The sequence below is a fragment of the Eublepharis macularius genome, chromosome 11 (genome assembly GCF_028583425.1).
Source record: "Eublepharis macularius isolate TG4126 chromosome 11, MPM_Emac_v1.0, whole genome shotgun sequence".
Classification (NCBI taxonomy): domain Eukaryota; kingdom Metazoa; phylum Chordata; class Lepidosauria; order Squamata; family Eublepharidae; genus Eublepharis; species Eublepharis macularius.
Window position 1 is genome coordinate 66,012,678 of NC_072800.1, and position 25,731 is coordinate 66,038,408.

At 46.9% G+C, this 25,731-nt stretch overlaps 1 protein-coding gene across 1 annotated transcript in view; it reads right to left on the reverse strand.

Annotated features, from left to right (window-relative positions):
- CUBN (cubilin) overlaps positions 1–25,731 on the reverse strand; it is a 201,053-nt gene that overhangs the window by 160,890 nt on the left and 14,432 nt on the right. Inside the window, exons 7-14 of the mRNA XM_054990953.1 lie at positions 10,668–10,794; positions 9,569–9,737; positions 8,038–8,169; positions 5,614–5,709; positions 4,263–4,384; positions 3,869–4,055; positions 2,115–2,233; positions 159–393 (exon numbers count right to left, since the gene is read on the reverse strand). Of these exons, the coding sequence (XP_054846928.1) occupies positions 159–393; positions 2,115–2,233; positions 3,869–4,055; positions 4,263–4,384; positions 5,614–5,709; positions 8,038–8,169; positions 9,569–9,737; positions 10,668–10,794 (1,187 nt within the window). The remainder of the gene's footprint in view (positions 1–158; positions 394–2,114; positions 2,234–3,868; positions 4,056–4,262; positions 4,385–5,613; positions 5,710–8,037; positions 8,170–9,568; positions 9,738–10,667; positions 10,795–25,731) is intronic.

Consider the following 25,731-nt stretch of genomic DNA (forward strand, 5'->3'; position numbering starts at 1 on the left):
TGTAAGTTTTCTAAAAGCAAACACATTCTCAAAATGTGATTAATGCTGCTTTCAACTCTACTGAATTCATGGGTCTAATTTGGCATACTTCAGCTCTTGAGCCTTTCAGAAATGTCTCAGGAGGAAATTACTGCCCTTTTCATATCACTTAGCCTTACCAGGCAGCCGAGATTCCCAATGAACTGTAAACCCTCCAGAGTTAACCGAGTGGTCAGAGCGGAACCAGATATACAAAGAATTATGACTGCTGAAAAGTTCATCAGGGTGAGACGACCCACAGTATTTTCCCAGCATTTGGGCTGATGATGCCTCTCCATCATGTATCTGAAGATAGTCAGACCTACAGCCGCTGCTTTGCTCCAGATGGAAGAATGGAAAAGTGATACGCAGGATCTAATGGGAAAGAACAGAGATCCTTTGAATGTCCTTGTTTTAGTATTGCTGCCTGAGAGTCTCAACTAAAGGACAGTTAGAGATTGTTTATACAGGTACTCTGTGCAGATTAGATAACACCTGTCTACACAATCATACATTTGCCAGAAAATCTGGAGAGAGACTATAATTTCCTGAGAAACTCCACAGTGGACAGAAGGATTAACTATAATACTGAAGGTCAAATGAAAAGAAAATAGTGTGAGGAAGGGGGAGAATACCAAACACGCAAACTGAGCAGAGAAAACTAATTCGATATTGTCCTAATTATGTCAGTAACACGATGATATTGAGTAATGTTTATGTTTTTATAAAGTGACTTAGCAGCTGTGCGCTGTACAATAATTACTTTTGCAGGCTTATGGCTATTCAGTTTACCTGCTATGCATTTTCTCAACAAAGATGGGGAAGACTTGGGGAATACTTCCCTACAGTATTGTCGTAAGCCATTTGAGTGTTATCCTTGAACATGGAAAACCTCGATCCAAATCTATCTGGTATGTTTTTATTCCACCTTTCATCCACTGAGTGTACATTGATTTTCTTTCCCTATTTTGTTCCCAACAATTGTGTAAGGTACATTGGCCTGTCTGTGTGCAACTGACCCAAGGTCATCCATAGCTTCATAGCACAGCTGGGATTTGAGCCACTGCGATGTAGCAGTTAGAGCGTTGCTTGGACTAGGCTCTAGGAGAGCCAGGTTCGAATCTCCACTCTGCAGTGAAAGTTTGCTGGGTGACCTTGGGCCAGTCACCGTCACACACTCTCAGCCTAACCCACCTCACAGGGTTGTTGTGAGGATGAAATGGAGGAGAAGAGAATGATGGAAGGTGCTTTGCATCCCCACTGGAGAGGAAGGTAAAGTATAAATGAAATAAATAAATAGTTAAATAAATAAATAAATATAAACAAACTATGGCCTCCAGATTCTAGCCTCTCTAACCACTACAGTGTTCTGGCTTCATTCTCCCCTATGGGCTCTCCCAGTGACTGTGGGTAAATCATATTGTCTCATATCAAGTTCAGACACTGTATGTATGCTAGCTTCCGTGTACAAATAATTGTTCATACAAATAGTCTTGTGTACATAGGCAGTATAGCATGGGTTAAGAGTACTAGTGGAAGACTCTACAGTGTCACCTGCCATGATGGGGATGAGGAAATTGCTGTTCATGGAAGATATTTCCTGAGGAAATATTTCATTTCTTTCCACGGGCCAAGTTCCCATGCTGCTGAGTGGTAGCGTTGCCAATTGGCTACCTGTTGGTGGGGGAGGGACAGAATCTAGGGGAATGGGAATGGAAAGAAAATTCAAGCCCATCCAATCAATTCACAGCTCAGCTTTTCCAAATATGAGCTGGCCTTTTGTGGCTCTCCTGGGATTTGGGTCAGATATTTCAGCATCAGTATAGAAGCTGACAAAAACTACAGTCAAAGTGAATCCTGGATAACTTTCATCTCTATTTGTGACTACTCAAGTGATGTCACTTGTCCCTTCTCCACAATCCCCAGAAACAATTTCATACTCTAAATTTCTCTTAAATAACTTAATTATTAATAAAGCTAATAGATACTCTGTTCTATAAGAAAACCACAAGTAGTGTTCACAGTTAAGACGTCTTGTGGTTTTCTTAGGGAATCTTTTACCTGTTCGCTTTCATTTCCAGGGCAACACCTCTTACCTTGTCATATGTAGTCCGAATGACCCAAGCACAGCTGACCCGGTGATCATATCGCTCAGTGCCTGGATTATTTGGATAGCTGAATGAGCCTGAGAGGCCAGAAAGAAAACCTCCACAAACTGCAGACATGGAAAAGAAAGAAATGCGATTCCTTAATGGAATTGAAAAACACGAAACACTCAACATATAATGTGATTAAAGTGAAATTTAAGAGCTGAAGGGGATGATATTTATGTGAAAGGATTTTGGAGATCTCCTTATTGTATATTCTGTTGCTTTTTATGAAGTCTTGATTTGGGGTTTGGGGGGTCTTAAGAAATGCCACAGCAAATAAGCAACATAACAAAAAATAAATATTGAGAAAATGCAGAAATCACATACTTACCAGGCAAAACTATCTGTAACCCAACAGATATATAAATTTACTTCATTTATACCCCCCGTAAGGATTCAAGGTAGCTTACATCATTCTACTCTCTCCCACTTTATCCTCTTAACAACTCTGTGAAGTAGGTTAGGCTGAGTGTGTGTGACTGGCCCAAAGTCACCCATTAAGCTTTCATGACAGAGTAGGGATTTGAATCAGGTTCTCCCAGATCCTAGCCTCACACACTAACCACTACTCCACACTGTTTCTAAGGAATAGCAAGCAGTAGCAACCCAGTAAAAACCTATTATGATCAAATCACCTAAAAAAATTAAGTGTGCGTAATAATAATAAAGCAATCTAAGGTAATAACTGAAAATGGCAATAGGCTAAAGTCATGGAGAATGTAGTATTATAGTCTCTGTTAGCCATGGTGGAGCCTGCTAGTATTGGTATAATCAAACCTGCCCAGGAGGGCATTTGACTTCAGCAAAGAACACTTAAATCACATTTGGTTTTGTCTTTAACAGTAATACATTATGAAGATGATAAGCCTTAAGAAACCCTTTGCCTGCTCCTCCACAATACCCACGGACAGGGCTTTTTTTCAGGGGGAACACGGGGGAACGGAGTTCCGGAACCTCTTGAAAATGGTCACATGGCTGGTGGCCCCGCCCCCTGATCTCCAGACAGAAGGGAGCTTAGATTGCCCTCCGCACCGCTGAGCACGGAGGGCAATCTAAACTCCCCTCTGTCTGGAGATCAGGGGGTGGGGCCACCAGCCATGTGACAATTTTCTCCGAGGGCAACCCACTGAGTTCCACCACCTCTTTTCCCAGGAAAAAAAGCCCAGCTCACGGATAATGTAAGACCAAAGAACTAGTGTCTGAAAGGCAGATGAGATAAGAAAGTTGCCCACATTTGGGGCCAGAGTTTAAAATAGGGTAGGAGTTTTGACAGATACTGAACTGCCTTGCCCAGAAGATTATTGTGCAGTTTATATTTTTCCTAGCATTGCTCAAAGGCTTCCAGATAGAGAGTCTAATCCCATGTAGAGGTAGAGTTTGGACTAGTAAACCATCACTGCAAAAATACACACCCAGAGAGAACACACTCTGGAATGATGTGAATATTACAAAGGGGCAGACAGGGCTGGTGATCTGGAAGTAAGCAGGATAACAAATGGGCAAGCAGAGACAGGTGCTCTAAAAGCAGATCAGTCTGTGACTTTGATGTCTGGTAGCTGCAGTCCCGCTCTCAGGCCAACTGCAGTGGTAGCACTGTTATTCAGCAGAGCAACTTCTTCCTCAGACAAGCTGTAAGACACCTACTGCTAAACTTTCCTGTTCGAGATAATTGGCACCTTTAGGGTGCACCATTCATTTACCTTGTTGGGGTCTCTGGCATTCAGGTCCAGTCCAAGTATTTGTACATTCACAAGAGTAGCCGTTCACCCCATCGATGCAGCTTCCCCCATGTTGACAAGGATTGCTGGAACATTCATCAATATTTTCTGTACAGTTGCCACCCGTCCAGCCAGGATCACACAGGCAGTGATAGCCAGAGAGTGTATCCTGTAGACATTACGCCCCCCCACACACACAAAAAATAGAAACAAAAACTCAAATCAGCTATTAATACAATCTAGCCTGGTGAACTGGTCTTGAACACACACTGCTATAGGCTAAATTCAGGCCATATTTGACTTATGGAACACCCTGGCAAAGTAACCTGGTTTACACAGTGTGCTGTGCTGAAGTCAGCAAGCGCCCAATACCTACAAGGCATTCTCCATTTAGACAAGGGTTTTGATTTTGGCAGATGCTGCTGAGTGCGACACATCCATTTGAGCCGTAGCCGTTGCCGGTGAATCCAGCTGGGCAGTCACAATTAGGGACAGGACCTGCAGAAGAGGAGCCACAATATACGCAGACTTGGTTATGAATTACATCATCCGTGTCATCCTAAACAGCTGCTTTAACAAACACAGGACAAATCTGGGAAGTTTTTAAAGCTATGCTCTGCAAATCTTTACAATGCAACACTCTTAAGTCGGTTTCATCTAATTAATGGGTAAGAAATCAAAGTGCTCAACATGGCATGATTCTGCACTTAATTAATGTTTTTTATTAATAGACAAATGAAAGCAAAAGATCTAGACTCTTAAGGTAGGCAGTATTGTGGGGGATTAATCAGGCAAAACTTCTCATAATTAAAACACACAAAAACATAGTGTTTGAAACAAAGTAAACTGGACCGCTTGCCTGCATATCAAAACTTGTTTACTAAAACAGGATGAAAAGCACAGAACATTTTTTTATATGGGATAACTTTACGTTGAAAAGCCCTCTTTTATTTTGCTAATGTACAAGAGTAGAGTGTCTGTTATTAGCACATATTGTTTTATGTATTGTGGGAGTTTTGTGAGCACGCGCTCCAGATGCCTTGCCCCAGCCCCAGCACAAGAGTGAAATCTACAGTGAAAGGGGGAGGAAAATAAAGCAGCAGGCAGAGCAGACAAGGAAGACACAAGATCAGTATATGGTTGCCAGCTCTGGGCTATTTGGGGGTGGAGCCTAGGGAGGGTGAGGTTTGGTAAGGGGAGGGGCCTCACCCTCTCAAGCAGCCATTTTCTCCTGGAGAACTAATGACTGCAGCACGGAGATCAGTTGTAATTCTGGGAGATCTCCAGACCCCACCTGGAGGCTGGCAACTGTGTTGTATTTCCCTTTTAGTTGATCTCATTGGCCCTGCGAGTGGCCTCCTCACATGTAATGGCCTGCTCACTAATAAAAGCCTGCTCAGGCAAGGCAAAGGTGCCAGATAATGAATGTGGCTAGAGAGAGAAAGGAAAGAGTTTCTGAGCTCTCCTTGGTCGGAGAGGAAACTGGGGATCTTGGAATTCGGTGGAAGTAACTCTTTCTCCCCTAGCTAAGGCAAAAGGAGCCCAAGGTTTACCACCCTCATTGTCACATGTATATTGCATATGAAAGTGCTATCAAGTGAAGCAGAGAAACACTCAGTCTGGGACTTCTGAAGAATTCCTTTGTGGGGACTTGTGATTGCCAAGGGCTCCCTGTGAACCACACACAAACAAAGCAAGCTTCTAACTGTTTTGGGGAATAGTATTACCTGATCTACTGGTACATGCAGCAAGTGGATGACAACCTCCGTTGTTTACTGAACAAATATCAATCTGGGTGCACACTTTCCCATCACCTTGGTAGCCTAGTTAAAATAAAAGTTAAGGGTGTCATGCAACGACGAAGCAAGTATGAGGCACTCTTTTTTTATCGCCACACAGTGAAAAGGCTATAGAGAACAGTAGTGTTGGAAGCCGTCCCCTTTTGCCAGAAGCAAATTCTTTTGCTGTATTATCATCTTAGAAAGCTTCACACTAATTTTGCTGTCATCAGAATAAGCCAGTTATATTAACTGGGTGTATAAATCAGTGTGAACTTTGGTGATCAGAACCAAGTCTTATGACTGTGCTGATAGTTGCACTTTGTTCTTCCACAGTTTCCCTGGAATTCTGCCACACGATTGCAAGATTCATTCCTGAAAGAACCCAAGATGCAAACAAAGCAACCAAAAGTTTGTTGTAATGCAGCTGTGGAGGTTGATGTAAACACTAGTACACCTGGGCTGTTTTCACACAACTTTAAAATAGCACAATACTCACAGAAGGCTGCCATCTTCCTCTCGTGATTTTTGATGCCATCCATTTACAAAACGGAGGCAGGCAGTGATGATGGCACTTCCATGGCTGCCTGCCTTCGTTTTGTAGACAAACGGCATCAAAAATCACACAAGGAAGCCATCAGCCTTCTGTGAGTATTGCACTATTTTAAAGACGTGTGAAAACAGTTGTGCACTCATGAAGATCAAGATCAGACAAACAGGAAAATAAAGTATCGAGTGAAACACTGATAATTCTCCCTCCTCGTTGACTGATGCTCAGAGGTATCAGAGGCAAGGTGCTGCATGGCAAAGTGAAACCAAACACTTACAAGTACAGGCCTTTTTATGCTAGCTGCCTTACCCTTAAGTTCTGTTTTCCATGCTTCAGCATATGCAATACAATGTCTTTTGCTGAGTCTTTACCCTTTAAAAATAAACTCTTCATATAGTGAGGCTATCAGTGGTCCCAAGTCTGCTCCAAGACTCTAGCAACACAGTAACAAGTGCTTTTATCACATCAGTATCAAGGGCAAATAGCAATGTTACTGCAGTATTAGCACTGGCACTAGGGTCGCCAGCACTGGCTGCGGAAATCCCTGGAGTTTGAGGAGGAAGAGTTTGGGGAGGGGAGCGAGATCAGTGGGAATGTGATGTCAAACAGCCCCCCCCCCTCGTAAGTTGCCACTTGCTGCAGAGGAACTGATGACTGTAGCATGGAGATCAGTTATGATTGGGAGGACTCCAGTTCCCACCTGGAAGTTAGCAACCATAGCTGACACATAGGTCAGTTTATCCAAATTAATATCTGATAGTTCTAAGCAAGCCTTCAGAGTTCCAAAGTGAGAAAAGAAAATGCTCACAGTTATCAGAAAACTAAACTGGCATCCAACAAGGATCTAGTGGCAAGAAAAGCCCACTAGAGGGGAAAGCATTCTATGTACTCCGTTACTAGGCACTAGGCTTAACAGCGTAAGGGACTGGGGATGGGGGACCCAAGAGGAAGAGGAAGGGGACTAGCTGATAAGTCCTTGAATGTAGTGGCAGCAGATAAAGCAAGACATATTGCACAGCACACTGAAGCTTTCAAATTAGAAGAGACCGTTAAAAGCAGTTTAGACAACTCTTTGCCTTTCTTTTGCAGCTATGCTCTGTAGCATCCAAATTAAATGGGCCACAAATTGCCAATAAATATGATATGCCTTCAACAACATCTAAGCCTTGAGCAAACACCATCAAAGTATGCCATCACATTAACAGTATTTGTTGCACAAATTTTAAGTAAATTGACAGCTCAGACATGCATTTTTTCTTAAGTCCCATGTAGTCCAATGGGAATAATTTCCCAATATGCATAGGACTGTAGTCATGTTCTCCTGTGGGGCCAGGTGAAAGAAAGTGAGCTATGCTATATGCTATTAACGAAGGTGAAAAGTTCACCATATGATGGGTGGAAATTCTCCAAGGAATTTTCCTCCAGCCTAAGGAGCCTTTCTCCAACTTAACTGGCCCTTCCTTCAATGGAAGATCTACCTACATTGGAGGAAGGCTCTTTAGGCCAACAAAGGCTTCAAACTTCAAAGTCAGTGGAGTGGCAGGATAGAGGTGAGATCCACCCCACTCTAACTTGGAAGAAAATTCTTTCCTATTTTCAAGTATAGCGATTGTTTACAAAAGAGTTTAATCTGTGGCCATGAGCTACATTAGAATTTGCTTTATTTATATTATGACTATATAAAACCAAGCAGGCATTACAATCAGGTTTTAAGAAATCTATTGCACTTTTCCATTAGCCACCATCCAGTGAGAATGGAATCAAGTCTACAAAAATATAAGCTGCACCTGATCATAGCAATGCTGAGTTAGTCCACTGTTTACCTGGTGGGCAATGACTACAATAGAAGGACCCCATTGTGTTGATACACTGAACTAATGGGGTGGTTGAACAGCCTCCATTATCCATCACACATTCATTAATATCTTGACAACTGTAGCCATTCCCTTGCCAACCTGTGGAGAGATTAGTGCCAAAAGAAAAAAAGAAAACAGGAGAGTGATGTAAATAACCAGACATGAAAATTGCCACGAACATTCCTGCCCATTCTTAAGTATTAAGTTAAGTAATTCATGATCATGGGATGTGGGGTTGATCACTGGCTTAGATGGCTTTAAAAGGAGATTAGAAAAATTCACGGAGAACTATTGCTGGCTATTAGCCATGAAAGGCAAGTCGGTGGAGACTGCCAGTTGATGGGAGACAGTGGTAAAGGACAACAGTTTACTTTAGTTTAATAGATTTATATCCCACGCTCCCCACACGCAGGCTCAGGGTGACTTATAACAAACATTAAATACAAATTTAAAATAAAGACTCAAAGCCATTCTAAAACACATACATCAATCCATAAATAAGGCATCAATACTCATGTAAGAGGCTGTACTAAAATTATAAAATGCAGATAGTGCAGATGGAACAGTCACTTTCAGGGTGGCATGGCAGAGGGCGCAGCCATCTGAGAGGGACATCGTCAGGCCTCAGCCATAGGCCCAGTGGAACATCTCTGTCTTACAGGCCCTGCAGAACTGCAATAAATCCTGCAGGGCCCAGACCTCCAGCGGGAGTACGTTCCACCGGTCTGGTGCCAGGGCCGAAAAAGCCCTGGCTCTGTCTGAGGCCAGGCAAGTGTCCCTCAGGCCAGGGACCACCAGCAGCTGTTTATCAACTGAGCACAAGGCTCACCAGGGGATGCATTGGGAGAGGCTGTCCCGCAGGTATGTTGGTCCCAGTTGGCTTTGTGCCCTGGTTGTGGGCATCCTAGAATCATCTGGCAGCAATTGATAACACAATGAAGCAACCTTATTATTATCAGAGGCTGGCTGATGGAAACAGAGAATATGAATATGAAAGAACAGAGATTTGGAGGGAGATCACTTCCAGTTGATCCCCTGATCCACTGGGAGCTGGCATCTAATCACACCCCCAAAAGCTTTTCAGTGTTCCAGCAAGTCTTGCAGGCAACAAAGTTTCCAACGCTAGGAGAAGAGAAGCGGATTCTCATCTGATGTATGGATCAGATGGCGGTCAGCTTCTGACTCCATCCACAAAGAAACATTGCTGTCTCCTAGCAAGCCTGGGACTTAGCAAAGTTTCCTAGGAATGAGATTTGAAGCAGATTCCCAGTTGATCTTCCGATCAGCTGGAAGTCAGTTTCTAAACAATCTTGTTTGGCAACTGTTCCATTTTTCTGCCTGAGCTGTGTTCGTCTCTTGCTTTGATCATGTGCGTCAAATACAATAGGATGGGCTACCAAACAGGTTTGATGCAAAATTCACAGCATCCCTAACCCAAACTAGAAGTGGATAAACATGCCTTATATCATAGAATGGATATTTCTGAAACCTTACTCACCGGCTGGACAAGGACCACAGAAATAAGATCCTGGTGTGTTGTGGCACTGTACAGGAGGATTCAGTGAGCATGGAGGTTTAGGGAGGCTACACTCATCAACATCAACACTACAGGCAGGACTGTCGGGCGGAGACTTCCAGCCAGCATCACAAATACAGCTGTACTTTGGCTGTCAGGTTAAAGACACTGGGAATTAGGGCAATCGTGAGAATGGCCATGAACACAACCAAAGAAAGTATTCTTAATAAACTCTTTTAAATGATTGCTAATTTCAAGGCAGTCTTGAACACATTGCAATTTGTATTTGCACAGTCTCATTTTCAATTATTGCTTCCATAATTTCACCATGCTTTTTCCTCTGTTAGCAAGGAAGATTTAATGTGCACTAGCAGCAGGACATATTGTTAGCATGCTGAGTAAAAGGAAACTTGTAACTGACTCAGAATAAGACAGAGAAAAATCATAAAAATCAACTCAATCGAAAGCAACCAGCACAATCTGCTCTTCAGCAAAAAATTAATCTGCAAATATACTTGGGGCTGGGAAAGTTTAATGAAGAACGATAACTTGTTCAAGTATGTAATCAGAGTAATTTATGTTCCGTACCAGAATAATTGAAAATTCTGCAGGCAAGACACCCAAAATTGCCTTCTCAGAATATAGTACCCAGTGCACCATAATAACATTTGTCTATATAAATGATTTCACATATATTATGCTACTTCCAAACATCAGGATGTCAAAAAATGATTTTTTTCCTTGGACGATGTTAAGGATAATAGAGCGCAGGAATGAAGGGGAAACTGAGGCTAGGATGGGGGTGGGGTAATGGAATAGAACAGGAGGAGAGAATTTGAGTGCTTGGACATAACTTTGGGCAGTACCTAAATTGCCTGAAACTCTTTATAACCCTCCATCTCCTTTGCTTCCGGGGTCTGAATTCAACAGGTTTGTTCTATGTATTTTGTTATCAAGTGAATTTTTAAAAAAAATCAAAATCTTTGGCCTCAAGTCTGCTAACGTTCACCATGACCATTCCAACCGACAGAACCAGTAAGACTGGGGCCGCTGTACACTTCAGGAGGCTTCTTTTCCCTACCTGATTATGTTGCTCTCTGTTTTCATCCAGGCAGTGGCCATGTGCACAGAGAGCGGTAGATCCCTGTTGGCAGTCGTCAAATTTTGATGCGCAGTGGGGTCCATATGTTTCTGGCAAACAGGTGCAGCTTGGGAGGGAAGAATGAAGTCACAATGTGACTTGTCTGTTCATTTATCCACACTTGTTCTGTGAGCTGGCCAACATGGGCCAGTTTCACGCTCTTTTCATACCTTATTTATGCATTAATTCAATCAATCAGGGGCTTGCTGGAAGGATTCCTGATAGGTTGCTGTCCTGAAGGGCCCTTGATGGGCAGAGCAAGCTTAGCTGAATCCCAGAGGCATTAGCAATACTGAAAGGACTGCTCAGCTCAGACCTGGCCAGTGATGTACATGGGAACAGGTGATGGATGAGTCTACCATCACTTGCTGACTAAGTATATCATTTGGCAGTCCTCCAGCATTTCAGCAGCTATCCAGCTCAGTTTGTTCTTGGCCTTTTGAATATCCTAATCTACCCTGAAATCTATCAATCACATAACCTGCAGTATCCCCAAAGATTTCTAGATACTTGAGATTTCCTAGTATTAAAGAAAACAACCATACAGGTCGATCTTCATTCTGAATATACATTGCCAAAGAATGAAAGTGTATGTGCTGCTGCAGCCTATGAGAACTTAAATTACCTTTGGGACAATTCATTCAATCCAAGCTGCTCGCTTCATATTTAGGCTGTTTATCAAACAGTGGTGCACTGAATCATGGTTGGTGGTCATGCTGTAGTTTAATTGGAGGATAGTCCCCAAATTACAAACGCCTGTAAGGAGAGGAGGCTTAGAGCCAAACTACAAGTGACGACTTACACAGGTTGGACACTTGTCAGCTTCCCTTAAGTTTTGATGGGGAATGTAGGCACCCTGGTTTTACAGCTTGGCTCTCCATTACAGCTGCAAGACCAGGATGCCTACATTTCCCATCAAAACTTGAGGGAAGCCGACTAGTGTCCAACCTGTGTAAGACGTCACTTGTAGTTTGAGTCTCCTTATTCCATGCCAAATCCAAGGTCTTATGAGTTTGGCATGGAATAAGGAGACTAGACCTCCTCTCCTTCCCCACCAACAGAATTCCTTGTTCAAAGAATGACGGTGACTGCTTGTGCTTAATTCATCTATAAATCACCCTTTCAGGTCAAGTAGACTGGGGTAAGATGTATGTGGGAGACGTATGAGGTCAGGATATGATGTAGCAATGCCATTTTATTCTAACCTTCCCAAGTTGGCATTACAATTTTTAAAAAGCTGCTATAGACAATGAATAAACAATAGCTCTCAATAAAATCAGTACAATAGCAGCCTAAAATTAAAACTAAAAAAGTAGTCGTAAAATAAAAGAACTCAGTCTAAGAAAGTTCAAAAAAGATATACTAATATATCTGGGTTTTATCTGATTAAGGGGCAGCCTGGCTAGTCCACACAGCTTTTACACATCATTAGATATTTATATTTATTTTTAATTTAAAACATTTATTATTGGAAAGCATCACCTCCATTTGAGATGCAGGACTGTCCAGATGATATTGGCTGTTCAGCAGCTCAGAAATGGGAGGTTTATTTTCTTTTTTAAAGAAATATGACAATTGAAACTATGTGTCATATACAGTCCTCATACCTTGAATGTGTTGGTGAAAACAAACTGAAATTGTGTGCAATTGAGATAGTCTCTCTTTTTACCCTTTTTGGTTCCTCTTTAATATCAATACATGTTGTAATATGTACATAACTTGAATTAAATAAATTCAATATTTAATATGAATTAAATGTTTATTTATTTACATCATTTATACCCAATTTTATTCCCAAAGCATCATATCATTTTCCTCTCCTCCAACTCACAAGGTCACCCAGCAAGCTTTCATTTCATGATTTGAATCTGGATCTCTCAGATCCTAGCCTGATACTTTAACCACTGCACTCCCCTGGCACTAGCAGATGGAGCATACAGAAAACATGTGACTAGGTTGATATGGATGGATGGGCAAGTGGGAAATTGAGTGGGGGAGTCTAGCAAGAATATAGGTTTTTTTTAGGGGAGGGCTATCTAATTTATATTAGGGAGCCAGTTTGGTGTAGTGGAAGAGCGGCAGGACTCTCATCTAGAGAGCCAGGTTTGATTCCCCGCTGCTCAGCTTGAAGCCAGCTGAGAGACCTTGGGTCAGTCACAGCTTTCTCAGAGCTCTCTCAGCCCCACCCACCTCACATGGTGATTGTCGTTAGGATAATAACAACACACTTTGTAGACGGCTCTGAGTGGGCGTTAAGTTGTCCAGAAGGGCAGTATATACATTTGTTGTTGTTGTTGCTGTTATTTAAAGGATGTTTTGCTAAACCACTGGATAACAAAATAAAACATTTGCATAAAAACAGGAAATGGGCACTGGAAGGAATGAGGTGCAGTTTGTTTCATAACAGTTATGTTTGTGACTAAAGCTGACTGACAAGTTATGAAAAGTATAGACGACAGACTTTGGGTTGTTGAAAAATGTTGGTCCAGAATGACCAGAATACTTTCTTATCAGTAGCAGAAAGCCAGTGGGGTCTAGTTAGTGTCAGATTAGGATCTGGGAGACCGAGGTTAAAATCCCCATCCTGTTAGGTGATGTTGGGCTAGTCACACATTTTCAACCTAACCTACTTCACAGGGGTGCTGGCAAGATAAAGTGGAGGAGAGAACAATGAAAGTCGCTTTGGGAAACCTGGGGAGAAAGATGGAGTATAAATGAAGTACGTAATTAAAGTAGTAACTGGGATATAAAGACTGGTCTTTGACAAACCTGATAGGCTTAGTTAAAGCCTAAATACTGTCAGGAACCAGCCAGGATGGCCCATGTTTGATCTAGGCTTGGAATCTGAAATCTAAAAGTCAATGAAGAGCACTGTAGTACTGTAGAAGTCCAAGTTCCCAATATTAATACCATGCCTAGCTAATCCCAAGGCTTCATACTGCCTGCTGATTGCAATGATGAATTATTACACACACATTTTCTTCTACAACGGAAGACTTACAGTGCCACCCTAAGCAAAAATATACCATTATAAGCCAATTGACTTCAGTGGATGTAGAGGAGTATAACAATGCTTAGGACTGCACCGTGGGTTACACAAGTAGGGATGTGCGTTTCGGCATTCTGAATGCCGAAAGAATGCCGAAACAAAAGTGTTTCGGCATTCTTCAAGAATCCCGAAACGTTTCGGGGAATGCCGAAACGTTTCGGGATTGCCGAAAGAAAAACCCGAAACGTTTCGGGATTCTTTCGGCATTCTTTCGGCATTCGAGAATCGCCATTTTGATTTTGCTAGCCGTTTGCCTTAGCAAGCGGCTAGCAAAATCCTGCTGGAAGCAAAGGCTTCCTGCAGGCTCTTAGAAGAGGGGAGGGGGGGAGAAGGAGTGAATCACTCACTCCTTCTGTCACCCCCCACCCCTCTTGCAAAGGAGGATAGGGAATCCTGCTTTGCCTTGCAAATGCAAGGTGCAAGCATTGCATTGCACTTTGCATTTGCAAAGCAGCAGAGATTCCCGCCAAAACTAACAGGTAGGGGAGGGGGAGCAGGAGGAGGGTGGCTCTTGGAGTGTGGGTGGGGAAAGGCAGGGGACTGGGGACTTTAGGAGTCACCAATCCCACTGCTGCATTCTCATGCCAGCCAATAGATTTAAATCTTTGGCTGAGGCTGCAGCAGGGGATTTAAATTTGGAGCAAGACTGTCTGGAACACTTCTGTTGCTGCTGCTGCTGAGCTGTGACCGAGAGAGGAGAAGAAGAGAGACTGCACCTGGAGCCTGGAGGACATCTGCCTGGAGGATCAACTGTGCTGGACATCCTGAGAGGACACCTGGTAGGCCTTTTTAAAATTTTTGTAAATTTTTTTGATGCTGGGCAATGTGCTGCTGTGGCCTGCCTCTGCAAAAAGGTGTTGCAGTTTATTCTTGGCATGGCCTGGGGGACAGGTTGGGCAGACAATGTTTAATGGTGGGGTGGGGGTTTCAGCATTGGTTGTTGTGCTTGCCTTCTTTAAGCTTGATCCACTGTTTTAAGATTAAAACAAGAGTGTGCCAGCTTTGGGCCTACACAGGCCAGAAGCCTTTCTTCTGGCTGGCTCTCACAGTTGTGCTCCACAATCTGGAATGGTGTGGCTTGCTTTTCTGTGTCTGGTCCCCTGCTTGCAAGGATTCCCAACAGGCTCCGTCCTGATCAACTGTGCCAGCCTGTGGGCCACACACAGGTATGGCCTGGGGGACAGGTTGGGCAGACAATGTTTGATGGTGGGGGGGGTTTCAGCATTGGTTGTTGTGCTTGCCTTCTTTAAGCTTGATCCACTGTTTTAAGATTAAAACAAGAGTGTGCCAGCTTTGGGCCTACACAGGCCAGAAGCCTTTCTTCTGGCTGGCTCTCACAGTTGTGCTTCACAATCTGGAATGGTGTGGCTTGCCTTTCTGTGTCTGGTCCCCTGCTTGCAAGGATTCCCAACAGGCTCCGTCCTGATCAACTGTGCCAGCCTGTGGGCCACACACAGGTATGGCCTGGGGGACAGGTTGGGCAGACAATGTTTGATGGTGGGGGGGGGGGGTTCAGCATTGGTTGTTGTGCTTGCCTTCTTTAAGCTTGATCCACTGTTTTAAGATTAAAACAAGAGTGTGCCAGCTTTGGGCCTACACAGGCCAGAAGCCTTTCTTCTGGCTGGCTCTCACAGTTGTGCTTCACAATCTGGAATGGTGTGGCTTGCCTTTCTGTGTCTGGTCCCCTGCTTGCAAGGATTCCCAACAGGCTCCGTCCTGATCAACTGTGCCAGCCTGTGGGCCACACACAGGTATGGCCTGGGGGACAGGTTGGGCAGACAATCTTTGATGGTGGGGGGGGGGGGGTTTCAGCATTGGTTGCTGTGCTTGCCTTCTTTAAGCTTGATCCACTGTTTTAAGATTAAAACCAGAGTGTGCCAGCTTCGGGCCTACACAGGCCAGAAGCCTTTCTTCTGGCTGGCTCTCACAGTTGTGCTTCACAATCTGGAATGGTGTGGCTTGCCTTTCTGTGTCTGGTCCCCTGCTAGCAAGGATTCCCAACAGGCTCCGTCCTGATCAACTGTGCCAGCCTGTGGGCCACACACAGGTATGGCCTGGGGGACAGGTTGGGCAGACAATCTTTGATGGTGGGGGGGGGGGTTTCAGCATTGGTTGTTGTGCTTGCCTTCTTTAAGCTTGATCCACTGTTTGAAGATTAAAACCAGAGTGTGCCAGCTTCGGGCCTACACAGGCCAGAAGCCTTTCTTCTGGCTGGCTCTCACAGTTGTGCTTCACAATCTGGAATGGTGTGGCTTGCCTTTCTGTGTCTGGTCCCCTGCTAGCAAGGATTCCCAACAGGCTCCGTCCTGATCAACTGTGCCAGCCTGTGGGCCACACACAGGTATGGCCTGGGGGACAGGTTGGGCAGACAATCTTTGATGGTGGGGGGGGGGGGTTTCAGCATTGGTTGTTGTGCTTGCCTTCTTTAAGCTTGATCCACTGTTTTAAGATTAAAACCAGAGTGTGCCAGCTTCGGGCCTACACAGGCCAGAAGCCTTTCTTCTGGCTGGCTCTCACAGTTGTGCTTCACAATCTGGAATGGTGTGGCTTGCCTTTCTGTGTCTGGTCCCCTGCTAGCAAGGATTCCCAACAGGCTCCGTCCTGATCAACTGTGCCAGCCTGTGGGCCACACACAGGTATGGCCTGGGGGACAGGTTGGGCAGACAATCTTTGATGGTGGGGGGGGGGGGGTTTCAGCATTGGTTGTTGTGCTTGCCTTCTTTAAGCTTGATCCACTGTTTTAAGATTAAAACCAGAGTGTGCCAGCTTCGGGCCTACACAGGCCAGAAGCCTTTCTTCTGGCTGGCTCTCACAGTTGTGCTTCACAATCTGGAATGGTGTGGCTTGCCTTTCTGTGTCTGGTCCCCTGCTAGCAAGGATTCCCAACAGGCTCCGTCCTGATCAACTGTGCCAGCCTGTGGGCCACACACAGGTATGGCCTGGGGGACAGGTTGGGCAGACAATGTTTGATGGTGGGGGGGGGGGGGTTCAGCATTGGTTGTTGTGCTTGCCTTCTTTAAGCTTGATCCACTGTTTGAAGATTAAAACCAGAGTGTGCCAGCTTCGGGCCTACACAGGCCAGAAGCCTTTCTTCTGGCTGGCTCTCACAGTTGTGCTTCACAATCTGGAATGGTGTGGCTTGCCTTTCTGTGTCTGGTCCCCTGCTAGCAAGGATTCCCAACAGGCTCCGTCCTGATCAACTGTGCCAGCCTGTGGGCCACACACAGGTATGGCCTGGGGGACAGGTTGGGCAGACAATCTTTGATGGTGGGGGGGGGGGGGGTTTCAGCATTGGTTGTTGTGCTTGCCTTCTTTAAGCTTGATCCACTGTTTGAAGATTAAAACCAGAGTGTGCCAGCTTCGGGCCTACACAGGCCAGAAGCCTTTCTTCTGGCTGGCTCTCACAGTTGTGCTTCACAATCTGGAATGGTGTGGCTTGCCTTTCTGTGTCTGGTCCCCTGCTAGCAAGGATTCCCAACAGGCTCCGTCCTGATCAACTGTGCCAGCCTGTGGGCCACACACAGGTATGGCCTGGGGGACAGGTTGGGCAGACAATGTTTGATGGTGGGGGGGGGGGGGTTCAGCATTGGTTGTTGTGCTTGCCTTCTTTAAGCTTGATCCACTGTTTGAAGATTAAAACCAGAGTGTGCCAGCTTCGGGCCTACACAGGCCAGAAGCCTTTCTTCTGGCTGGCTCTCACAGTTGTGCTTCACAATCTGGAATGGTGTGGCTTGCCTTTCTGTGTCTGGTCCCCTGCTAGCAAGGATTCCCAACAGGCTCCGTCCTGATCAACTGTGCCAGCCTGTGGGCCACACACAGGTATGGCCTGGGGGACAGGTTGGGCAGACAATGTTTGATGGTGGGGGGGGGGGGGTTCAGCATTGGTTGTTGTGCTTGCCTTCTTTAAGCTTGATCCACTGTTTGAAGATTAAAACCAGAGTGTGCCAGCTTCGGGCCTACACAGGCCAGAAGCCTTTCTTCTGGCTGGCTCTCACAGTTGTGCTTCACAATCTGGAATGGTGTGGCTTGCTGTTCTGTGTCTGGTCCCCTGCTAGCAAGGATTCCCAACAGGCTCCGTCCTGATCAACTGTGCCAGCCTGTGGGCCACACACAGGTATGCTGCTTTGGCCAAGGTAACCCTTTTTGGTTGCTGGCCTGGCACTCACAGTTGTGCTCCACAATCTGGAATGGTGTGGCTTGCGTTTCTGTGTCTGGTCCCCTGCTTGCAAGGATTCCCAACAGGCTCCGTCCTGATCAACTGTGCCAGCCTTCGGCCCACACACAGGCCTGCTGCTCCGGCTTTGGTAACCCTTCCCGTTTGCTGGCCTGGCACTCACTGTTTTGCTTCACATTCAGGTTGTTTATCGTTGGTGGACCTCTTCTGGACTGGACTGCACTTGGTGGACATCGGCCTGCAGATCTCTGCGTGGAGGATCAACATTGCTGGACATCTGCACTGGTGGACTGGTAGGGTTGTTGTTAAATTTGGTTTTTGAGCTTATGTCTGCTGCTGTGCCTACCTGCGAGCATATGCTTTGGCTCTGTCTTTATGGCTTGGGCCGGGGGGGGGGGCATTTTCTGGTTGGGCAAGAGGATATTGTTTGGGGGTTAGGGGGGCCAGCATTGATCGCAGTGCCAGCTTTCTTTCATGTTTCATTTTTCAAGTTTGAGTGTGGGGTGGGCATGAACTGCTGTTTCACAGGACTAAAAAATGAGTGTGCCAGCTTCTGGCCTGCACAGGCCAGAAGCTCTGCTGGGTGGATGTGTTTTGTTTTGCTGCTGGTTGGCCCTAGCCTTTAAGGGGGGGGGGGGGCTGACTTGGCTTGTGCAACGGGGCCTTGAATTTTGGGGTTGCGTGTGCGGCGTGTGGTGTTGACTCTGCTAACATTTCCAATTTTCTTGACAGCATCGTGGAGGAGAGGAGGACCAGCTGCAAGACCGCCTGAACATCGCTGGACTGCAGGACTGGTGTTAGTGTGAGCGAGTCCGGGTTGACATTTGGGTGGCCTTGGGGGTGGGTTCTTGCTAGCTTGGGAGGGGGGAGGCTCATCTTCAAAACACCACATCCACACCCCACACCGACATACCACAGATACATCGGTCCCGCTAAATAGTGTCTCTTAGGTAGGTAGGCCAGTTGGTAGGTGATCAGTGGATAATTGCCCTCAACATAATTATTAGGGAAACCGAGCCTAGTTTTTTTTAAAAAACTAAATAGGGACTCAGCAGGGAAAGCATTAGTGAGTGAGTGTTAGGTTTGAATTCTATATATATATATATATATATATAAAAATTTGTAATAGCTGTCAATAGGCTTCCCATTAGTGCCCCCATAACTAGGGTTCCACTGCCCATCTCTGGCACACGTGGTGGTGCCAGGCCGGCCCGGGCATACTAGTGTGTGAGTGTTTAAGGCTTCGTCACCTGTTATTGGGGTTTAGGGCCAGCTCAATTCCAGAGGAATTCAGCTGATTGGCAGGCTCAGGTTCCCTGACATAAATAGGGTTGCTTAAAAAGGCACTTGATTGTTCATCTCCAAGTCACAGAGCCACTAGAAACACAGATTTATAGCAGGTTAGTTAGGTCTTGAAAACAAAGTTGACCTTTGTTTTCTAAATCTTTTCTGATTAGTTAGGGTTGAATTTGGGAGGGGAAAGTATGTCAGAGAGGAAAGCAGAGAGGGGACCCGGGGGAAAGGCTAGGGAGAAATCTAGAGGGGAGGAGGGGAGGGGGAGGGGGACTGCTGCGGCAGCCCCTCCATCTGAGCGGAGGAGGCCCTCCCCTGCGCTGCTGCCGTTCACCAGCCTGGCTTCTGGTGACAGGAAGAGGGTTCGCAAGACTCTCTTTCCTGAGGCAGCTGCTGGAGGGCCACCCCCAACCCGGGTGCGTGAGGCAGGGGCTGGCACTGGGCAGGGGCCTGCTGCTGAGGCTCCTCCTCCTCCAGTGGTTGCGAGCCAGCTGCTGGAGGAGGGGCAGCATGTGGTGTCTCCTGGGATGGGCGCGGAGCACATGACTTTCCCTGCGCTCCCGCTCACCCCAGGAACCCGGAGGATGTTGGAGGAACTGCCCGTGAGACCCCCCCTGGGGCGGTCCACCCCAGTTTCCTCTGAGGCCAGCAGCAGGCCTCTCGCGGCTGTGCAGGAGGAGAGGACGCGGGAGGAAGAGGCAGAGACTGTGGTGGAAGAGCCCACATCTCTGCCCCTTCAGCCTCGTCCATCCCCACCTGCCCGGCCGAGAGTGGGACACGGTGTGTCCGGCCAGAGCACCTCACAGGAGGTGCCGCAGGGTGGTCCCGAACGCGCTTCTCCTGGGAAGCGTGGGATGCCCTTTTCCTCCGAAATCTGGAAGCACTTCCAGACAACGGAGGATCCCCGAGCAGCCCTGTGCCTGCATTGTAGGCAGCGCGTCAGCCGTGGCAAAGATGTGTGGCATCTCTCCACGTCTGGGATGAGGTACCATATGAAGAGGCACCACCAGGCGGTGCTTCTTCGGGAGGAGGGTTCGAGTGGCGCCGCACGGCCGCCAGCTAGCCAGAAGGAGGCAGGCTCCTCTGGTGCTCTCCCCCCAAGGGTACCTGCAGGAAAGGGACGCCAAGCCTCTCTCCCGGAGATGCTTGGTATGCAGGGCGCTAGTGTGCCCAGAGAGGGGATCCGGAGGGCGAGCAGGCGCATCACGCGCCACATCGTCAACATGATAGCAGTGGATGGGCAACCGTATTCCGTAGTTGAAGACTTCGGCTTCTCAGGGCTGCTCCAAGATTGCTTTCCCTGGTACGCCGTCCCTGCTCGCACGTCGTTGAGCAGATCGGTGGTGCCCTCGTTTTACAGGGCTGCCAGGGATCATGTGAAGGCACAGCTGTCCCGGGTTGCCGGGAGAACTGTGCACTTCACATCGGACATCTGGACCTGCCCAAGTGTGCAGCAAGCGTACCTCTCGCTTACTGCTCACTGGTGGGAACCCGAGTCGGTTCTGGGTGGGGGCCGGGGGGAGGTGCCTAGCACAGCTAGACAGGGAAGGATGCGAGACCGCCAGGCCGGCTACTGCAAGGCCTTGCTTCATGCCGAGGTGCTCGACGTGTCCCACACGGCGGAGAACATCGCTGCCACCTTAAGGAGACAGTTGGACGAGTGGATAGGCCAGGGACCCGCCACCGTGGGATGCATGGTGACGGACGGTGGCAAGAACATGAGGGCAGCGGCGCATCTAGTGAGCCGAGAGAGCGTCTACTGTGCCGCTCACAAGCTTCACCTAGTGGTGAGAGATGCGCTGGGGTTGGGCTCCTCGAAGGAACCCGTGGATACCCGGACCCGTGAACTCCAGTTACTTGTCCAGAAATGTCGGAGGCTCACGGGTCACTTCTCGCGCAGCGTGAAGGCCACGCACGAACTGCGCCAGACACAGGTCAGGACAGGTGTGCCAGAGCACGCTCTGATCACTGACGTCAGCACTCGCTGGAACTCCACCTGCGCCATGCTTGAGCGCTTGGTGGAGCAGCAGGCCGCACTCCACGCGTGGCTCTCCGAGCACCGCGGTGCGAGTCAGGTGGGTGAGTTCAACCGGGAGGATTGGCTCACCATCACCCAGACAGTGGAGGTCCTGAAGCCCTTCAAGGACTTCACTGTGGCGGTCTCGTCAGACACGGCGACCCTCGGTCTGGTCATTCCCCTGGTGCACACGCTCCAGAGGAATCTGGCCACCCTTGCAGACCGGGTCGCGCCCCGTGCTGACCTTGTTCCAGCGGTGCGCGCATTAGTGAGAAGGCTGCAGCAGGGCATAGCTGCCAGGCTAACTCCTCTCACTAAGGAAGAGTCATACATGTTGGCGACCATGTGTGACCCGCGCATAAAGGGCACTTTCGCCGAGCGGGACGGGAACCTCACCCAAGCCAGAGACGGGCTCTGCTCTTGGGTGAGGCGCAGGCAGGCCAAGAGGGGACGCCTGTCGACAGGGGGGACGCAAGAGGGGCCCTGCCGTGCGGGTCCCTCTGACGCCCCCTCTGCGCAGGCCCCCCCCGAGGCCACCACCGGAGTGCCGATGGAGATGGAGATGCTCCGGTGGGCCCTCGTCCCCTCTGGGGTCGTGAGGACCGTGAGAGAGGATCCGGCGGAGGCGATGGTCAGGGACTACCTCGCGGAGCCCTGCGAGTCGCTCTCCACCGATCCGCTCAGCTACTGGGCCAGGAAGGAGTCGGTCTGGCCGGACCTCTCCCTCGAGGCGCAGCGGCTGCTCTCATGCCCTCCGACGAGCGTGGAGAGCGAGCGCGTCTTTTCACATGCGGGCGACATTGTCGGCCCACATCGCACTCGCCTTCTCCCATGGAGAGTCGAGCAGTTGACCTTCCTGAAGGTCAACTCTCGCCTCTTCGATTTCTCAGGACTGGACTTCCAGAGTGACTGAGGTGAGCCCAACTTGTGGCCTGCATCCTCTATGAGTCCAATCCTTTGGAATCGCGCTCTCCCCTGTATAAAACCCTGTATATACAGTTAAAACCGGCCAGTAGAGGGAGGGTGGTTAGGAACCAGTGGCAAAGGGAAAACACCCAGCAATTTGAAAGCCCCCCCCCCAGGGTATTCAAAACATCTCCCATCACTGAGACATACCCTGTGGGACCAAATTTATTATGAAAAATAATGCCCCAGAAACATGGATTGCTACTGGAGGGAGAAACAGGTTAGATAGGGATTGCTTAGGTGTTTTTATCAGATGAAATCATTGTAAAAAAAATTGTAGAAGAATTGTTGTACTGTTTTTTGAAAGTTGATGTTCTGTTCATGTAAAAAAAAGGAAAAAAAACCAAAAAAAAAATGTTGTGATTATGTTTTTTAAAAGTTGATGTTCTGTTCATGTAAAAAAAAGGAAAAAAAAACCCAAAAAAATGTTGTGATTATGTTTTTTAAAAGTTGATGTTCTGTTCATGTAAAAAAAAGGAAAAAAAACCAAAAAAAAATGTTGTGCTTATGTTTTTTAAAAGTTGATGTTCTGTTCATGTAAAAAAAGGAAAAAAAACCCAAAAAAATGTTGTGCTTATGTTTTTTAAAAGTTGATGTTCCGTTCATGTAAAAAAAAGGAAAAAAACCCAAAAAAAAATGTTGTGCTTATGTTTTTTAAAAGTTGATGTTCAGTTCATGTTTAAAAAAAAAAATTTGATGTTAATGTTGGGTTTGCATGGTTGGGGGATGCGGGAAGAGTGGTGGATGGGCACCGGCCAATGATGATCTCTCACAGATGTTCCCAGGTAAATTCTGAGGCTGGTGTGGGGGTGGGGGGAGACCTCTGCAGAACTGCTCCAGAAATACCATTGTCCAGTGCCTTGGAAGTGCCCAGTTCAGCTTTGTGTGTCTGAACTGAAAGCACAGCCACAGGAAATGACATAGGTTCTGCTGGACCCTGTTGCAGTGGTTCCCCCCCATTAAGTCGTTTTATGGAGGGAGAGTTGTATTAGGCTGGTAGTTATTATGATCATCTTCTGTTTCCATGCCCTGTTGTGCCCGCTCACTATGTAACCTGTTGTAATGTTCAAAACTTTACTGTTTGTCCATTTCAAAAAAAAAATTGTGTTTAAGATTCTCTGATGTGTAGTTAATTGTGTTGTGTTGTGCTATGAGGGACAATAAGTGTAATATGTTGTGATTTGTTGACCACTTGTAATTTGAAAATGAGAAAATAAAGGTTTTTTAAACTTAATGATTGTGTGTCTGTGTTCCCTTCTTTGATGGGAGGTTGGTTCCCAGCATAGGGAACAATGGGGCAGGCTGGCCAGCCTGTTCCTGGGGTACTCGGTGTGGGGCAGCTGAGGGTGGTTTTGGTTCTGAGAGGGGCTGAGTGGAGGATTTGGGTCTGTGTGTGGCAGCTGGGGTGGGGGAACTGGGTTTGTGTGGGGCTGTAAGGAGTGGACTATGGGGGATGAGAGCACTGGTTGTCCCTTGTGCCCAAGTAGGCCCCTGCTACTGTCCTGGTGTGGGCTTCCATGCCTCTATCAGTTGCTGGCCCTCCTTTGCCATCTTTTTCAGAAATTTTCCTAGGGCTGCCAAACTCCTGGTTGGGCTTGAGTTCAGGTTAGAGAGAGTAGTTCCCTACAGATAAACTGGCTGCTTCCAAGGGCAATCTCTTTAGAGGGCAAATGCGGACCATGGATTCTGGGGGAGATCCCTACTCAGATTTTCCTTTGCACAAGTCCCACCCCCAAATTGCCAGTAACTTCCAAGGCCAGAGTTTGCCACCCCAGAGAGATCCCGTTCCCACCCTCTTAGCCTTGGCATGAAAGTTGTAGCCCCCATGGAACGCTTCCAGGTTCCTGATTCCAAGCCCAATGACACCAATGTAAGACAATCCAGACCTCCATCAAAAATGGATTTTAAGTAGCAGTGGGATTGGGCTGCATTTCAGTCATTCACATATCTGGTTGTGTTCCCAAACATTTAGCTTATGGTTTTTTAAATCGGCGTATGGCACTTAAGGACACTTTTAAATGGTTCTAAAAACATATTTTTATTATGAAGTATTTAATGTGGCATTGATCAAGGGCAGGCCTTTTGGCCAAATGAGCAGTATCAGTACAGTAAAATTTAGACAAAGCTCATAGGAGGAAAAAGCATTCACACTGTGAAGTGGGAAGAAAGTTTCAATTTACATGTACCATGGACTCCGAAAAAGACATGTCCAGACCAAATCAGGCCTGCTTTCTCCCTTGAAGATATCAATTGATGATAGTGCTTATGTCACATCATGAGAAGACAAGGTTCACTAGAAAAGACAATAATGCTAAGAAAAATTGAAGGCAGTAGGGAAAAGAAGAATACCCTAGATGTGGTAGATTGACTTCGGTTTGCAATACATGGACAAGGTTTTTGGGATACTGTGGAGCTCAATATAATTCTAAAGTACACCACAAGTGATTTGAATGCATAAAACATACAGACACATACACATAAAATGTATATACCCCCTCCCCACCAAATTAAAGGTTTATCTTATGCCCCGGTTTTCTCCCCCATGGGAACCTAGAGTGGTTTACACATTGCTGTTCTCCCTTGATTTGTTTCACCCTCATCACAACCAGGCTAACAATAGACAGCTGCTCCATGCCTCACATTGGAGTGACTCCACCGATGGCCTTCTTAGTTGTATGAGGGGGTGGAGGGGGGGGGAGGAAGGAAACAACGCACTCCTGCCCACTCTATCTGGGGCCTAGGTTGCCAAATTGCTTGGCCTTGGCAAGGAGCCAGTGGTGGGGCGGCACTGGTTCTGGGGCCCCGTCAAGAACATTTGTCCAGGGCCCCAAAATCACCTAGACTGCCTCTGGAAAACACAACACAATTGTTTACTTAGGCTGAGCCAAGAACATCCATCAAGCCTACAAGGCACAGAATCAGAGTCTGCCAGATTCTAGACCAACTCTCTAGCCATTGCACTACAGTGGATATCTAAAAATTGTTCATACCCCCACCAGCAACTTGAACATTTTTCTCCAAAAGGCACACAACTTGGCTGGGTCTCAAAAAGGACTATGATGCATGGGCCTGTCAATGCATACTGGTACTAAGGCTCTGGCCGGGGGGAGGGGGGCATTGTGCCAATGCCACCCTGGCTTTGGAAGGGGACAGTAAAATAGAAGAAATAATCTAGCTTCAGTGCCTCCCCCCCTTCTCTCTCTCTCTCTCTCTCTCTATAATGTGAGTGAAAACATTACTATACCATCACTGAAGCCTACAGGATACATAGGGTCTGTTCACACACGCATGATCATTTAATGGCAATGCTCTGGCATGATGATGTCTGTTCTAGGAAGTGATGTGATCATCACACAAGGCTGGGGAGCACGCACAATTCACAGCAGGCAGATTTGGGCCACAAGGGATCCTGCTTTGGCCTGCAGGGCCCAAATCAGCCCACTGCAAAGCACAGGCATACTCTCAGGGCAGCCAGATGACATCAGTGACATCACGGCAGCAGCCC